Below are 18,338 nucleotides of genomic sequence, written 5' to 3'. Positions count from 1 at the left end.
AAGGAGGGGACTCACCTTGAAAGCCTGGCTCACAGCTGAGTCCAGCATGGGCCAGTCCATCCTGCCATTCACCCTGACGGTGCCGATGAAGAAATCCTGCTGTTTAACCTCCTGTTGATACAGAGCGCAAAAAACAGGTGATCCAGAGATTTAAAATCATGTCTACTGGTCTGAAAAAGGACAGATGACAGTAAAAAGATACTTACATCTTTGAAGACATGTAAATCTGCAACACAAATCACCACCCTGACACGATGATCATCTCTCTGTGAGGAAAGACTGAGAGAATCTGCAGAGTGGATGTCTGCAAAAGGAGGAAATACACACAATAAAGAAGGAAAAAAACAGAAAAAGAAAAGTGATCATTTGGAGTCAGGAAGTCAAGATTTTATTTGGGCATTTGACCTTCAAAATAAACGCTAGTAACGTTTTTTAACATTATGTTTGTAGTAGATTGTACCTTATACCCTAAATGAAAGCACTGATTAATATTTGGTACTGATAAATAGTGAAAAAAAACAAACATGTAATATAAAGTAAAATTCTCATATGCCTCCTTTTTTGCTTGTAGATGGTGCTTATGTACTTTTAATAGATAAAGGGATTTACAGGCCAGGATGTGCTTCTACTTTACTCAGATCTATACTGCATCACAAGCTTAAACTATAAATATCTACATTATACACATTTGCACATCAAGTATAATACAGTCAATAAGTCAATGTCTGTTTACAAAGGCACTCCAATCATTTTAGCTATACTATTATTTTTCATTCATGGCAGATTATATTTACAATTGATTTATTTCATCACATGTGTAAAAACCATTTAATCTAAGTGCTATGCCGACATGTCTCCCGCAGCGGTGACACCATTCCAACTCTGCATTGTCAACATGTCAGAGAGTGAACTCTACCTGAGCTGCCCCCGTCACTCAGCCCTCTGCTGTAGCTTTTGGGCATGTGCATGGCTACGGACTGTCGAGGTGATGAACTCCCCAGAGCGGTGAGACCTGAGGACTGGGAGACGGAGCTGGATGGTCCAGGAGATGGACAGGGGGACAGACCGCTTGTCTTCAGTTGGTCATTCTCAGCCTTCAGGTTCTCCACTGTCGACTACAGACAACAAGTGTTACAATCATTTTTTATCAATCACAGTGCCGCTATTATAACATGACTGCAACGGGGATTTTGTTTCTGAGTGCATGCTAAAAGATGTCTCACACTAAAGGGATTTCTTTTTTATTTAATTTGAATTTAAGTTGAAACACTACCACAAGAATAGTTTTTAAACAATAAAAATAAAAGAGGACAGTTAGGTTTAACAGATTACAACATATTGTACATACACACAGTCACCTAACATTGTCCCTGACCTTGACAAAATATTTGCACCCAGTGTGGAGGATTAAAAGTTTGGCACCTTAACCAACTCCACAGGTCAACTGCAGAAACCCCAAAACCAGGTGTACGGCAAGGACATATTTTGGAATTACAAAATAACGTCAAATATCAAAGCAACATATGACACATACCTGCATGTTGATCATGGCCTCCTGCAGCTGCTCCAGCTGGTGGGCAGAGCTGAGAGCCTCCAGGCGGATGTCTGTCAGTTTGCGCTCCTTCTCCCACAGCTCTGTACGCAGCTCTGTTACAACCTTATCGTCTCCCTCCTCACCTCCTTCACAGAGCCTGGAGATATTCAGATCAGATAAGACAACACTGAAGACATGTGAAGGTGGCAGGGATCATCAGACAGACAGCAGGAAACCTCATTTTCAAATGGGAAATTAAGGAGCACTACAGACACAGCTATATTACATCAGATGTCTTATGTCGGATTCACACTGGGGGCAGAAGCGCCCCGATGTGTTAACTGTTGTGCAGCCGCCTGTCAGCAGTCACCTGGCTGTTTATACCATGAGCACATTTCTGATTCTTCTTCTCTTCCTTCTCATTTCTACTCACATGGAGAGCTCTGTCCCCGTCTCTCTGTCCCTGCTTGCTTGTGTGTCTGAGTTTGTGTGTGCATCTCTGTGTGCCTGTCTGTTTCTGTATGTCTGCTTGTCTCTGTCCCTCTCTGTAGACACAACGGACAAGCACTGTGGAATCACTGGATGCATATTTTATCATTTATCATGATCAAATCATTCAAATCATATCTAATATTGCATTTATATAATCCATAATGGAGTATTTAGAGTGTTTTACAGATTCCAGATTCACACGTGGCTCACAAAATAGACCAAACGGCTAAACTATCATTGCAGTTCATCAGCCTGTCGTGGGTCATGACACGTCCAGTGTGTGAACGGTCTGATGGTTCAACACTGGTGCCGAAAGCAAGCGGCTGGCGGTCCATGTTAAATTGGCGTACTTTGCAACCGTTCCACATGCAGTGTGAACCCAGCGTTATTTTCTTATAAAGTTCTGAAAATGTTCTGTAGTAATCTGCTGTATATTCACATCAACGTTTAACAATTAAATCGAATTTATTTTTATATTATAACGCATTTCAAAATATTTGCAGTTATGATTAACTGTTTAAGAGACAATTGCATGGAGAGGTTTACCCTGATGATGATGCAGAGAGCGAGGATTTCATGGACGATGGAGCGCTGCCTCCAACATGGTGGACTTTGGGGGATGAAGGTGCAGAGGATTCTGGGGTGGAAATTTCCTCAATGTCAGCATACGGACCAGAGGGCTTGGAGCCCTTCTTGCTAAAGGCCTTGTTGAAGGAGCTGCGCAGCTGAAGAGAGAAAGAAACATGAGTTTAAATAAATGAAACGGCTAAAACACAGTCACAGTAGAATACAATCAACAAGCTTTTCCGAAAAGCATTTGTGTCGAGTTATTTCTGTCAGATAAGCCATAATGCCACTGAGAGTTGTCATCCACACTTGTTTCCTGTGAGCCTTCTATTGTATTGTGTATTTCTTTATTCCTAAAGTATGTAGCCACCTAGTTTAATATATCTACAAAATGTCGAGGCAACAGTGGGAAGGCATATATGTCCACTTATTGTGATGTTTAAAGAAATTAAAATAGATAAAATCAGAAATAAAACACATGAATAAACAATGCTCATAGCAAAAATATGTTAAAGGAGAGTAACCACAAAATACAGTTTTGAAAAACCACCTCCATCCAAATTTTCTACAGAAATATTTGTCTAAATTGAACTGTTTGAACTGTCCGTAATGTATTGCAGAACAGTTAACTGCCACACAGATTACATCAGTACATAAAAACATGTTTATGTAACTTAATTTAACAGTTTAATATGATCTAAACATTGTACAAAGTGATTCTGTGAATCAGATAAAGAGAGACACAGGCTATAGAAAGTTTCCAAATGTTTCACAAGTGTGACTCATACAGAGCATGCAGGCTGGAGAAGGGGAGGGTTCAGGGTTTATTTACTGTAACAACATCACTCACCTCAAAGACCTAAAATAAAAAGCAGGGCAGCATGAGGGAGAGACCAGAGTCATACTTTATAACAGATATGGAACAAGATAGGAAAAGTATGACACACACACACACACACAAGCACATGCAGGAGAACAAACGAGAGCAGCGACTTCAATTTTTTTCAGATCAAATACAACATAATAACAATGGATAATAATCCTGAGCTCACCCACCCACTGGACCAATATAGACAAAATATTTCTGTTTTTATTACATAGATTTATAATTTTCTGTCTTTTGTAATTTCTTTTTCTTGTTTTCATTATAATTATCTATTTCAAACAAACCTTTTAAGCACAGACTCACAAATACACAACTCTGCATTTCACTGTGCTTATTGTACGGTGTGAGCATGTGACAAAAAGCCCTTTGAAATCTGATCATCTGTGGCTAATCAAGACTGTCACTATATCTGCTTAAAGTTTGATGAATTTGACTTTAATGAGATACAAGGCCAATTACAAACCCAGACCAGCTGAACTGTTCAAATTAATACCAAAAACTGTCTGATTGCTTCATTTACTTTCTCTAATAATCTGAAGAAAAAAAAACATCTGATTCTGTTGCAACATAATAATTTGAATTTAACTGGGGAGTATGTTGAGCTCCTGATGTTACAAACCTCAATCTTCTGAAGCTCTAATGACTTTAAAACTTATTTGTCAGTGACTGACAAAACTCTGATACACCAAATTACTTCTAATCAGTGTGATCTCTATATTCTGTGCGTTCTCACCCAGCTCTTCTTCTTCTTCTTCTTGGCCTCCTGCTCTTTGAGACTGCCCAGACTGGAGTGGCTGGTTGTGCTGGCCAGACTGGAGATGCTTTCTGAGGAGTTCTGCCGATTGATCACCATTTCTAAATAACAAGAGAAAAGAGGGCACATTGAATTTGGGGACAGAAGCGTTTGAAATTCCCATCTCTATTTTGTGTGTTTTATTTTTGTACATCCCCATCACATTCTGTACCTTTAGGTGCGATGTCTTGATTACTGAGAGCCCCGTGAATGATTTCTTGGGCCTCTGTGTTTTTGGCTCTCAGAGCCTCGATGGTATCCTTCAGCTCTGTGAGCTCAGAGTCCTGAAGAGGGAAAATATCAATGTGTTAGCTTACAGGCTGGCAACTGAACCCAGATTCTTCTGAACTGAGGATTGTGGGATGTCTGTGTGCTGTCAACAAGGATGACGGGTTGTGCTGAGTGGCTAATGACAACACGGAAAATAGTGGGCAACGATGTCACATGGTAGTTTCTCATTCACTGATAGGATCTAATACAATATCATGTATTTGCTGAGTATGCAATAACAATTATTTCTTTAGAACTACATTCAGCTGTGCCTTTCTGTTTGTTTAAGGCTTTTTTCATAGACTTTTTCTTATATATGCAAACTGCCACACATGTCTCATGTGGTATAACATTAATTTATATCATGATATCACCAGGATACCTTTTGCTCCGAGGAGACCGACAGGGTCTGCAGGCGTGCCGTCATCAGCGCCAAACTCTGCTCAAACGCTGCCACCAGATTAGCCTTTAGAGGAAGACAGAGAGGCAGAGAGACAGACAGAGAGAAGAGGGAGGGGTTGAAACAGCAGACAGGTATGAGTCACCGGCTGCATCGAATCAGTCTGCAGCCTCACGCGCTCACAGCACATCAAGCAAAATGGCTTTCTCAATCTGCTGGGACAGGAGGGAGGGAGGGAGGGAGTAGTGGACAGCTGTGGGTGATGTCAGAGATGAAAGAAGACGTTAGGATAATGGTGGCGAGGGAGGGCAGCGGCGTGGCACAAACCTCGCCAACCTCATGTAGCATGTTTGACCCTCGGGCTCAGATTTCTGGCACTATTTCTGCTGAAAGATTAGAAATCTAAAATCCTCATCTGACACCATCACAATCAATCTTTTAAGAAATTGTGACAAATTCTGTATGACGGTTTGTTGAAATGATGGGTTGGAGAGTCCTTTTTTTTTGTTTGGTTAACTTTCTTCTTTTAGGTTTGACAGTTCTCTGCTCCGATAACTATCGGCTTCTTGGTTTAAGGTGTGTTCTCTTCCTTTTGTTAAATATGGACGGCCTGTCATTCCCCCCTTTATTTCCTTTTGGTGGTAGCTTGCTAAGGTATTTCTCTGGGGTCACATTTACTGAATAATACATACTCTGCTACTGTTTGAATTATGTTCTTGCTCATGAGAACAAGATTTTCAGATGGGTCATAACAGTTGTAATGGCTCGATAGACTCAGGTGTGTTTGTATTCATCCTTCACAAAGTAAGAGTCACCAGATTAACAGATAATAAAAATACTAATTAGTTGCAGCCCTTGTCAACATGCTTCCAGGTAGGTTCCACGCAGGTGTCACACAGCAAACCCCATAGAGATCTCAGATGACAGCAACTTGTCAAATGTCCACTCAGAATCATGCAGAAGCGACAGAGAGCGTTCTGACAGCAACACTTCAACAAACCTGGCCTAGCTGCTACACCCAGCATCCAAAGGTGCGGGTCAGTGGGAGGCAGGCAGGGGGCAACAGCGAGTCCAGCAGTCAATAAACCCAAGAACGTAAAAGAGAGGGACAGTGGCGTTAGGCAGGGGACCAAACTTCTTATACCGCAAAAACAAATCCAGAAAGAAACACACAAACAAACAGGTTAGTTAATAGTTTAGCTGCAGCAATGGGTTAAGTGTGCAGTAGGAGGCTGTGGATCATAATGGCTGTTTATTATATCAGGATCAGAGGTTAGTGGGTGTGAAAGTAAAAATTAGCGTGATGGAAACAGCCAGACTAATTCCTCTGGAAGCTGCAGGGTGAGACTCTAAGAGGAAGCCGTACATGTTTCAGCTGGTTCAATCAGTTAAAAGCAAGCTGAGGGTTAAAAAGGGCGTCTATCAAGATGGCAGAGCTAAAGGATTATAGCGTCCGAAAGATGTGAGTGGCATTTAGAGAACTGGAAATATGGCATGTCTGCTCTCAGACCAAAGTGGCCTCGTGGTTAAGAAGCTGACGGTGAACCGCAGCTGGGAACCTTTATGTGCATTCTCTGCATTTGCCCTTTGTTTCCTGTCATCATCCAACTGCCATCTATCAGATAAAGGCTTTTAATGGATATGTATGAAATATCTATTTTATTGACAACCTGCCTACCTTTGTGTTGCATGGCCTGTCTGTGTTTTAGTGCACACAAACGTATTTTTGACCCATAACTGCATCTTTTAAATTTTTCAGTTGTGACACTTGTATTGTCTATTGTTATTACTTGTTGCTATTGTTGCTCTGCATGTCTGCACGTTATGCTTAGTGTGTGTAACTGCTTCCTGCTGCGTGTGTGACTATTTGTGCAAAATAGCTACATGTTGTTGAATCATGTTGCGTGCATGGCTTTGTTGTGCTAAAGCGCTGTATGTCGTTGCTGTGCTATTGTTTTGTACTGTTGTTCTGCTGTTTCATGGCTTGTGTTCTGTTTTAGAAGTTCCTGTTTGCTGCAATTGTTGCTTGTCTTTATGGTGTCCTGCTGCTGTTGTTATGTGAATTTGATCATTTTACAGGTTTCAAAACATTTTGCCAAAGGACTACAGTTGAAAATTAGCCCAATGGCTAACACCGGCATATTTACAGAAATGTTAATTAATGTGTGTTGTCCTTATAAATAAAAACAATTAAAAATGAAATGAAAAATGCTCAAAAATATAATTCAACTACTGCAGAATTTGGAGCAGCTATACAAGATGTACATCTTAGTTACTGTGCTCAGACATGTTATGCTATATTGCAACCTTTTTTAATCTATCCAGAAAAAATGACACCACTGACATTGCAGTCCTGTTATACAGAAACCATGTTATATGTAGTGTACGTATTTAAATATATTTTTTCATGTATTTATTTATCTACTTTTGGTAGGTTTTTCTTACTACTTTTTTTTTACTTATATACTTATTTATTTATTATTATTTTAAATGGTTTTTAATAATTGTGTTTTTTTATCATCTATTGCACTTTTTAAATTTAATTTATTTTATCTCACTGAAGATTTTTTTGGACGTTGAATTTGTTTATATGTAATTGTTTGTATATTTAGATTCTACATATTATGACTGGTTGTCCTCATGGCTTCCTGCAAGTGGGACCGAAGCCAGAGTTATGCCTTGGCATCCAGAGTCATCTTAAAGTGATACTCATTTTCTTAAGCGAGCAAGGATTCGCACCATATCCTCCCGACATCGCACCTTCAGAAAAATGCAGGGCAGATATTAGATACAGCTGTTAAATAGGGTTTCTGTATCCCAGTTGATCATGGAGTACAAACCTCAATGGTTTAGAGGAGATGAAGTCCACATTTGGGACTGATCACATTTTAATTAAAGATCTGGCACGCCTCTAATACAGACACAACAAAAAAGGGCCGAAAGGGATTCTTAGAGAAAAGAAAGTCATACATACATTGGCACTAAGCTGCATGGTCAAGTCTGCAACCTTTTCCTGGGAAGACTCCAACTCTCGCCTTAACTTGCGGATTTGCTGTGGACAAATGGAAAAGTAAGGCCCAGCAGTACGGGATATGTAGTATACAGTGCCAGGCAAAAAATATGAGTGTTGAAGTCATGAATAAACCTAAATGAATATTCAACAACTGAATGTGTGGAAATGTTGGCTTGTTTGGTTAACTGGAAAACAACAACATACAAAAGACACCAGTGGGTAAATACACTCTAAACCAACAGAAAAAGTTGAATCAAGGGATGATGACCTGATTCTTACCACTTTTCTCATGCAGTCTGAATTTTATGAGATCTGAGAATGTCTTTATTAAATGTTAGCAGGTGATGCTAAAGATAAAGATATTAGAGATAAAACAAAATGAACTGAGTTATGAGATCCAATGTTACTGATGTCATCTGATGATTGGACCCGTTTCAACAGGAAATGACCGACAGATGATACAGACAAAAAAGGCACAATGTGAGTTCAACAGTCACGGCACGTTGGCCTTACCTCCCCTTGTATCCTTTCCTCATTCTAAAGAAGGCATGGTGAAAGCAAATAACAATAAAGTCGGATAAGGTAGAGAAATAACCTTAGGGGCAGTTAGGAAAACTACTTCATTAAAGGTTTATAATGGTGAAATATATCTGGAATACTTATGTATTAGTTGTCTAATCACAGAATGCAGTACCAGCTCACTAAGAGGTTTGTAACCAACTACAGAGGCTTCAAGGTCACTTAACATATTGCATGCAATGCTCTGCTACATGTTTAAAAAAGAGACCAAAAGTCCATGAATCATTATGATGAAGGCAATTTGCCCGTCTTGGCTGTATTGTAGAACATTTTTCTATGCTGTAAAAGCTTTCTTAAATGATTACTTTGTTTATTGAAGACAGGACAGTGTGCAAACTTAAGTCACAAAGGACTCCAGCAAAAGTAGGATTATACTGTAGAAAATATGACCGTATCTACTCACCGAGGAATAGTTGGATGAAGCGTTGGACGCCAATGAGAGCACAGAGCCATGCACTGAAACAAGCAAGGTAGAGATTTGACTTAATATTATGGAACAGATTTTCATTTAAAGGAGACCTATGGTGCTTTTTCTTATTTTCTGTCATACATACAGTGTTACAATGTTGGCTGTTCTTATTAAATGTGGCCAAAGTTTCAAATAATGAGTAAATCCTATGCAAAAGTAATCCCTGTGAGGAAAAACCTCAGGCATCAGACTGTTGTCAATAGTGTTTTCACATTTTTTTCCTACTTTTGAGACAAGCTGACATCAGCTTGTGATGCATTTCTTAAATTGGTCATCTGCTCCAGGCATGCTACTGTATGTGTTATGAAAACATGGCCTACACTGCTACATGAAGCTACGTGCTAACATCAGGGAAACATGTAATCTTGGTTGCTGATGTTGTTAATTTCTCCCAGATTTTGGATCATATTCCTGCTGGAACATGTCCGGCAGTGTTTAAAAGCTATTATTGATGATTTCTCACAGTAGAAAGTGCCGATATTCTCTGGTACACTAATTTTCCAGCTAGAATTACGCTGAAATGGGGCCGACATACAAAAGACCTGGAAACACTGATCAATCAAAGGCAGACTGGGACTTTAGGAAACTGGCGCTAAAACAGAGACAGGGAGCAACTACAGGTGTTCCAGAGCAGACAGTATGAAAGAAAAAAACATTAAAGCGTGTAAACGCACAACAGGTAGAAACTCCAAGTACAAGTATGAACCTAAAAAAAGGGCATAACAGGTCCCCTTTAAGACAATTTATGAGGCCAATCAGGTACTTAAGGGGAACTACGGCTGTTTTCAAAATTTGTATTTGTTATTCCTACAGCCAAGGACAGTCCAAAAATATAAGTAACCCTGAACAACTCTCTCCCAAATCCAAAAACTAGAGAGCTAAAAGTCAAATTTGTGATGTCATAGGGTATAAAGTGTGGAGCTGCTCAACAGAGAATGAACTGGGAAAGACATATATGGGTATATTCTGACTGCGAACACTACAATGGTAGAAAGCTCATGTGGGTATAAAAAATAAAACAAACATTCTGTGGGTCAAATAAAATCAGGCTCCCATTCAGCGTCTATGGAGCAGCTCCAGACTTTATACCCATGACATCACACGTTTGACAGTTATTTCTCTGGTTTCTGCCTTTGAAAAACGTGATTACAAACACTGATTGGACTTTCCCAGACCATGGAAATAACATAATTAAATCCTTATTTAGATGGTGTTCCCCTTCTAAAAATTAAAGTGATCTCTGCTATCCACTGTCATTAATAAATGACTATAGTGGAGCATAAATTTAATTCTTTTTACTCCTGACAACTCCCAAGGCAAAGGAATATCTCACTCAGCTACTTCCCAACATATTAATAATGGGCACATTTACAGACATGATTTAAGAGTTTGATGTAAACAAACCTTTGCTATCACATTGAAACACATTAAGAACTTGGAGGTAGTGGAAGAATGTGAATTAATGATCTGAGAGTGAAAGCAGGTTTAAATTATTGGTGGAGGGTCTCCGGTTTTGTTTACATTTGGACCGCAGATAGTGCCTAAAGTCCTCATAACTCACTTCCAATCTGAAATGAAGCCACAACGACTCCTCTGCGCTTTTCTTGTACATGAAAACAAATGTCTTCTGACACTCTGCTTAACAGATTGCATGTTGTATGAGCAGACGGCTCTGTGTCATTTGAGGCCATGTTGGGCGACTCCCCTGCAGGGAAGGGGGCCGGCTGTGCAGGCTCACCATCATCACCCCCTGGTTCACGGAAAGACCCGCACCGCATCATGCTCTTTGGCCGCTCAGACAGGGACATACTGCTGCCCAGGGGGGAGGATCCATAGAGATCGCTGGCTGACTCACTGGGGGGGCCGATGCTGTTGGAGCGCGATATCCTCGGGGTGCCACTGGAAATTGGGGCAACTATCATAAAAGAGAGATGTTTGGAAAGACAGTGAGTGGCACAGAGAAAACTGTAGGATGCAGTGCTGTGGACCAACACACTCTGACACTCACACTCACAGTACATCTAGGTATAGCACCCTTATTCTGATGACTCAGTGAAAGGCAACACTACGGTTCCACAACAGTCAAAGAGATAAATATAGCCTGACATGACCCTCTGCTGCCTCCATCTCCAGCATATTTCAGACTTTAACTCAAAGCTAAACGGGTGCAGATATGAATCTGTAAAACTCACATAGTCAAATTTGATGCCTTGATGATTTGACATCACTTAAATGTTCAGACATGACTTGATTTATTATTGACAACTTGTTTTTTAACTGTAAAAACCATGCGGGACTTTCCTCTCATTGAGAACTTAATATCCCCGTCCTCAATAATAATCAACGATAAGATGGACGGCTTATCAGAGAACTCAAGTCTCATTAGTGTCGGAGCTCAAACAGGGAGCGTTTTTAGAACTTGGCAGCCAAATAGAGCGAGTGGACTCACCCACATTGGTGAGAGGAGCCTTGCCGGAGGAGGGGAGGAGAGGGCGGGTGGGAGAAGGCAGCTGAGGGGGGCTATCGCTCTCTGTCATGCTGACTATGGTGTGGGAGTGGCGCCTTCCCGGTTTGCCGTCGCTCTCTGACAGGCTTGAGCCGTAGCGTCTGAGAGAAGAAAGGTCACATTAACACCAAAACAATGAAGATACATCACAGTGAGAGATTTCAAATAGATGTCTGGAAGATAATTATTCTGACATACTCCAAGCCTTTCTTCGGCAAAGTATTTCTGTCAGTCTGCAAGCTGGAAAGAAAAGAATAAAACACTATTATTAGAGAATAAACAGTAATGAAAAATTCTTATAAAATGGCATGTTCCTCAGAGCCTTACACAGACACCATCATTAATTTAGTCATTATAAGTTTTGTCAAAGGACCTGAACACCACCCGGCTAAAACGTCTCATGGGTTTATCTTCTAATCCTTTTTGTACATCTTGCCCATATGGCACACTGGGCACTCTCTTACACACAGTGTGGGATTGCTTAAAAGTACATTTTTTTGGCAGGAAATTTTTCGGACCACGTCCACCTTGACAGACAGAAATTTTCCGAGGATTCCAGCCTCCATCTTCTAAACGAGTTTCTGTTCCCGGAAAAGACACAAAATATGGACAGCTGGTACGTCTGCATCCAAACAACTTATAGCCCAATGTTGAGTGTCTTCACACTGAAACTGTAACTGCTTACTCACATATAATCAGCTGCAGGGATAAATACAGATACGTCTTTTATTGATTCATAGGAAAATGGTAAACTGGCCTTTGAATGCTTTTTACTCAAAATAGTTTTTTTTAATTGTTCTGCTGATACCTTTGATAAGTGATGTTCTAACAACTATTTTCCCTGATGTTTAATCTTAGACTAGTTGACTGGTTAAAAGCAAAAAAAAATAAATAAATTCAAGTCAAAATTGAGCAGAATTTAATCTATAAGATCAAACACTCTGAAGACATTTTTAGTTTTCTTTATTCATGCAAAAGTATAAGGGTTAGTCCTGTGCAGACGTAGGTTTTATGTAGGAATATGATTCTTAGAGTGACTTCATTTATGTTTTGCCGGGTATAATAAAAGTATAAAGTAAAAAAATACAATATGAGATTCAGAGGTAGGTTTAAAGATTTGTAAATGTGGAGAAATTAAAAGATGGATTGATGAAATTAGATTAAATGTTTGTGGCAATTAAGACATCACAAATTTCAGACTATTTGATGACTCCAAAGGACTACTATCTATAAAATTGAATTTAAGACATTTAAAGTCTTTTTAAGGACCTGCAGACACGCTGGATGAGACTTGCCTATCTGTGAGGTTGAGGGATGTCCTGCTTCCGGCTCCCCAGGTTCCCGCGCCCCTCTCTTCCTTGTCGTGCACTTCAGTTCTGACAAACCTGGCACTGGAGGGCACGCTCATCTGGAGGGGCAGCGACTCCATGCTGCGGTGCATGCCAGACAGCTTGGGGTAGAGCAGCGGGGACCCGCTCAGACTCAGGCTTTCACTGGTGTAAGAGCCGGGGGAATCAATGTGGAGCACAGGCGCCGGGCTGGGGGTGAGGCGGGAGGAGGTGTGTGAACCAGCCAGGTCCTGCAGCTTGGAATATGGAGGGACTTTGGGCGGGAGGTCGTGGATGGTCACACAGGAGTCGAGGCTGTTGGAGTTGACCTTGTCCAGGTGAGCCAAGCTGGGTGGACGGCCCAGGGACTTAGTGTTCAACATTCTAGAGATCAGACATGAAAAAAAGATGTTAAATATAGAAACTAAGTGCATGTTTATTTATTTTCCAACTTCTCTTCCTCTCGCCATACATGGCCAGGCAGATAGCTGTGGCTGTGTTTGCCAAGATTATGATGCATCTGGCTCTATGATCTTTGCCTTTTAATTTTTAGCAAAGGGATAAATACAACAAAATAATTACTCCTCCATTACTCTAAACTTGTGGTACCCAGCTCACTACCTGTGGGCCAAATCTGGCCCATGATAAGGCACAGGGTGACCTGACAACCACAATTAAAACAAATTTACCCACACTGGGGAATATTTTTTGTACTTTGAATGTAAATGAGGTGCCACAGTGCATGAAAAAAGGCTGCAAAATAGAGCTTGTATATATATAAAAAAAGGGGAGGATTCAGGGGCTACGGTCAAACAGTCAAAATAATCTCCTTTCCTATCCACTTTTCATTGACCTTGAAGGAAAACTTCATGAAGTCATGGAAAGATGTGAAGGAGGATACATAACGACTTAATAAATACAACCGTGGTGGTTAGAGAATCCGACCACGATGACAACAGGCTCTGTAATTATGTATAATATGTATGTTATCTTATGATAATGTGTAATGTTATTGTTATTGTTGTGATGAAACTTCAGTATATCAAAGATGGACAACTAAAAGTATATAATATAATATACATAGTACATCATCAATAAAAATATGTTTTCTTTTGTTTTTCTTAAATTATACATTCAGGGCAGAGATCTGATCATAATCCTCTGCGAGAGCCAGCACACAGCTCAGTAAACACCGTCATGTTGACATGATTGTGTTTGAGGGTTGTTTCGGCTCATGCAGGCTGTGGATGTGAAATGTCAGAAACAGCTGATTCCCTAAAAAACAGCCAGATGATGTGTCTGCATCACTTTATTGTCACATGGACTTGTGGGACAGAATTATGTCCTTTCCTTTGATAAAGAATGGTCCAGTGTATTCTAAGCTAAAGGAGATTAAAAAAAGAAGCACTTTTCTTTGATATCAAGAGAAAAAAGCTCTTATCATGGCAGCCACGAAAATACTTCAGGCCATTTTACAAAGTTAGGAACCTTCTTAACCAAAAAGGATGAATCTACCGCAGCCAGGGTCTGGGCTAAGCCCTGAATGTCCTCAAATCCGAGATACGCTGCTGCGTACACGCAGCCTGTGCAGGTTTGTGGTGACTTGAACTGCATTGCTGTGTGTGTTTGTTAACTGGCCCCTGGCTTCCTGTCGCCCTGCAAAAATGTCCCCCTTCAGTACCCCTGCTCTAAACTGTTCATAGCGACTCCATGGATTTTTTTTTAGACTAACTGGGACACTGTTTGTGGATGGAAACATTGCTGTTGAATGTTTTTAAAATGTAATTTTTCAATCTACAATTGAAATGTTATTCACAGGAATTCTGAGCATACAAAACCAAAGTCACTGCACCTGCAGAGAATAAACTAAATAAAACTGAGGGAACAGTTATCAGCTCTAAATGCCATGAAGTCAGAGAGATTCTAGTTTTGTGTTTGTAATTTGGGTGAAGTAACCCTTGAAAGTGATATTTAAAGAGACACCTGGGTGTGGTGGGTGATGACAGTTCAGGGTATTTGCTGCTGCTGGTCCGTCTCAGGCCGTGCAGCTTCACAGTGGACTCTCCTGTGGACTGACTCTCCTCTCCCTTCAGAGAACCACAATCTATGTCAGCGCCCACAGCCTTGGCCTTGGCTCTCTCCTTCTCCTTCTCTCTGTCCGTCATGTTCACGGGGCCCGTGCTCGTTCGAGTGGACATCTTACTGCCACAGCTCCCAGGCTCTTTAATCCTGGGGCCTGTGGTGGCGATGGGCACAGGTTTCAAGCTCAACAGACTGGGGTCAATGGTGCCGCTGACAGGTCGAGGAGCAGGGCGGCCGATCACGCTGAGCGTGCTCGACTTGGCCGGTCGAGGCAGGCTGCGGTACTGAATGCTGTTTCGGGCGTTTGGCCCCAAGAAGCTCTGCTCGCTGCTGGCATCGAAACTGTTCTTTCGACCTGTGGGCACTCCTCCTCCCACAGGCTTCACAGGGATGCCGGATGACTTGGGGGTTTTCCCCACAGTAGCAGAGCCACTGGAGATGGTGGCGCCCCCTGCTGTCATAACTGTGGCGGTACCGGTGGCTGTTGGTGGTTTCTTGTAGCCAAAGGAGGCTCCAGCTGTGGGTTTAATCAATCCTGACGGGGGCTTACGGTGCTCGCCGTGATGATCCCTGCCGGCATCCGAACGAGAACGCTGCAGACCAGCAGTTCTGAGGGAAATCTTGGATTTATCCAGTGGCTTCTCACTTTTAGGTGCTACATAAAAAAGAGAAAAGAAAAAAATAACATTGTATAGGTTAATAACATCATTATGTAAATATTATTGGAAGACATTCTTTCTGAGAAGGCTTTGACTTTATGGTGTCAACAGTGAAATCATGTTTTTATTTTAACCTAAACAATCCTAGAAAAGTGTGAGCTGATGACATTCAGGTATGGCAAGGCAACCTGTCAGCACAGCTGAAGACTAAATGGAAAGTCTTTCACAAACAACTGTGAAAATTGTCAGGAAAAAGGAACATTATTATCTTCAGCCTCTATTTAAGGAATCTGTGCTTGGGGAGGCACAAAATATAGTGAACGTCCCAACACACATCCAGAAACCTGCATTTCAGCTTTTGCCTTCAGGCTGATGGTTCAGCCGAACTGTAGATTAAACTGGTATAAAAAAATCATTCATTCCATCTTTCATCAAGATACTAAACAGCAATAAATCACTATGAGTCCGGGACCAGAATACTGTTATTTGACTGTTTAGTTGCCATTTGAAACTGGCCAATTTAATGTGGTTGTGGTATGGTTTAACTAATTTTAACTACCCTGATTTTATGTGGTTTTATTAAGTGGAACTATTGTTTTAGTTACTTTTATTATTGAGTAAATATATTCAGGCACATTGAGTGAAGTTTTTGTACATATGACTATATATGTGGGTCTTTGCTGTATGATGCAGCAGCTCAGAGTCCAAAACAAATTTCCCTGTGGGACATTTAAGTATACCATATTTTACCTTAATAAAAATTACATGTATTAAATGATGATTATGATGATGATTAGCAACAATGAGTTTGGGGTGTTTGCCCTGACAAGAATAGACAACTCAAAAACAGATGATAAATAGACAGTAAACTTGGGCTAACAAAACTGACAACAACCCTGCCTAAACTAAAAAGGATAATCACAATTGTCATACATAATTCGTCTTACTAGTTACCTTCACATAATGTACTAAAGTAAATGTGCTGTCATTTAGGCTGAGACAGAATATAAGCAAGAAACATCTGTATTTACTTAGAGAGCTTTTATGTGCCCATGATGCTGAATGTGACTCACCAGCTGACTCTGACTTAAAAGAGCCTAATGCAAACTTTAACTTTTTTAAACCCATGAGACATATCCATGTGATGATTTTAATCAAAATCAGATCTGTATGGATCACGAAAGGATATGGGTAAAAAGACAAATTAGATCTTATTTTACTTGGACTTAAAGGGAGTGCCATCCTAAAATTAAAAAACACATATTTTTTTATCTGTAGTGCTATCAGTCAGACTAGATTGTTTTGGTGTGAGTTACTGAGAGTCGGAGGTATCGGCCGTAGAGATGTCTGCCTTTTCTCTCAATGCAATGGAACTAGATGGAACTCGGCTTGCGGTGCTCAAAGTGCTAAAACAATACATACCTTTTGTTTCCTGCAAAACTGCAGCCAGCGTTTATACAATCAGATCTAATTTTAATCACTTTTGTTTAAACCTGAAATTAAGATGAGGAAATTAAAATAAAAGGCCACAAAATGTTGGTATTGGAACTCAATTTGAACCTATCATTTCATCACGGCATGTTTTGTTGGGGATTAAATAAATTTAGTTGCTGCAGATGGCAGACACAGCGTCTCGACAGACATGAACAGTAACCAGCTTTTCTCTCAGATAATAGCAGAAACATGGCGCTGGGCTTTAAGCTCTGATTTTTTTTTTTTGGTTTTAGTCAATGAAATGGATTTCATGGTGCATTTTTCCTTCGGTTTACTGTGCTGTGCTACAAATCAAAACCTGGCTTTCGCTAAGGGGTGCACTTCTGTATTCATCTCAACACTGAGCAGATATCCGCCTTGGCTGCTCACTAACGGGCTGTTTCACATTTAGATCCGACGTACAAAGAGATAATGGATGACACAGATTTTGTAGTTAAAACAAGTTTACAATGAAAGAGATGAACCAAATTAATCTGTGAGAGGAAAAACAGAGAAAATGACACATTTAGGCGAACATACTGATCTCACCTGCAACTTTCAGCGCGCTCTGAGATGTATGGGTGATGGGTGAGGTCACACCTACAGGAGGATTACGACCCTTCTTGAAACTTCCGGGTTGACCTAAGCTCTGCGGCTTCTTCAGTTCACTTTTACACCCTGAGTCTTCACTCAGGCTCGGCGGCTTCTTCCTCCACTTGCTCGGGGCTTCTGTCTTTAGGCTCCCCGTGTCGTAGCTGCAACTGTCGAGCTTGTGTCCAGCTTTGCTGTCCTCGCTGTACCAAGAGAGGCCACTTTCCACCAGGGAGCGCTTCTCTGCATCAGTGCGGAGCTGCGGGGAGAGAGGAGGGGAAGAGGCACAGTGCGGGTAACCATCAAACATCTGTGTTATCTATGGAATTGACTGTTCTCTGTAATCTTTGTTTCATCTCAGCTGCATTCCAGTGGGAAGCCGAGGGAGATACTGATATGCCCAGAGCGGATTAAAGAAAAGCACAGTGGAGGACAAAGGAAGCAAAACAGTAGAAAAAAAAAAGCTATTTATGGATTTAACACTTTCAGAGATAAATCAATACTAGGGCTGCAGCTAACAATTAATTTCATTCTTGATTAATTTGCTGATTATTTTCTCAATTTGATTAGTTGTTTAGTCTATGAAATGTCAGAAAATGATTAAAAAATGTCAATCAGTGTTCCCCAAAGTCCAAGATAATGTCCTCAAATGCCTCTTTTAGTCCACAAAAATATTCAGTTTACTCTCAAAGGAGA

General features: G+C 40.7%; 1 protein-coding gene across 7 annotated transcripts in view; it reads right to left on the bottom strand.

The window, feature by feature from the left end:
- LOC121959459 (neuron navigator 1) overlaps window positions 1-18,338 on the bottom strand; it is a 123,776-nt gene that overhangs the window by 12,208 nt on the left and 93,230 nt on the right. For 6 of the 7 annotated variants that reach the window (XM_088091147.1, XM_088091150.1, XM_088091169.1 and 3 more), the window contains 17 exons: window positions 17,601-17,901; window positions 14,821-15,574; window positions 12,805-13,221; window positions 11,708-11,749; window positions 11,453-11,610; window positions 10,742-10,918; window positions 8,938-8,990; window positions 8,469-8,492; window positions 7,917-7,994; window positions 4,925-5,008; window positions 4,445-4,556; window positions 4,213-4,334; window positions 2,573-2,751; window positions 1,535-1,691; window positions 917-1,115; window positions 207-304; window positions 16-111 (listed from right to left, as the gene is read on the bottom strand). In XM_088091147.1, coding sequence (XP_087947273.1) covers window positions 16-111; window positions 207-304; window positions 917-1,115; window positions 1,535-1,691; window positions 2,573-2,751; window positions 4,213-4,334; window positions 4,445-4,556; window positions 4,925-5,008; window positions 7,917-7,994; window positions 8,469-8,492; window positions 8,938-8,990; window positions 10,742-10,918; window positions 11,453-11,610; window positions 11,708-11,749; window positions 12,805-13,221; window positions 14,821-15,574; window positions 17,601-17,901 — 3,051 coding nt within the window. The remainder of the gene's footprint in view (window positions 1-15; window positions 112-206; window positions 305-916; window positions 1,116-1,534; window positions 1,692-2,572; window positions 2,752-4,212; window positions 4,335-4,444; window positions 4,557-4,924; window positions 5,009-7,916; window positions 7,995-8,468; window positions 8,493-8,937; window positions 8,991-10,741; window positions 10,919-11,452; window positions 11,611-11,707; window positions 11,750-12,804; window positions 13,222-14,820; window positions 15,575-17,600; window positions 17,902-18,338) is intronic. The other variant, XM_088091152.1, reaches the window with a different exon arrangement.

The sequence above is a fragment of the Plectropomus leopardus genome, chromosome 2 (genome assembly GCF_026936395.1).
Source record: "Plectropomus leopardus strain MGB_pleo_1.0 chromosome 2, ASM2693639v1, whole genome shotgun sequence".
Classification (NCBI taxonomy): domain Eukaryota; kingdom Metazoa; phylum Chordata; class Actinopteri; order Perciformes; family Serranidae; genus Plectropomus; species Plectropomus leopardus.
The sequence above is the reverse complement of the archived record's forward strand: the minus strand, read 5'-3'. Positions and strand labels throughout refer to the sequence as shown.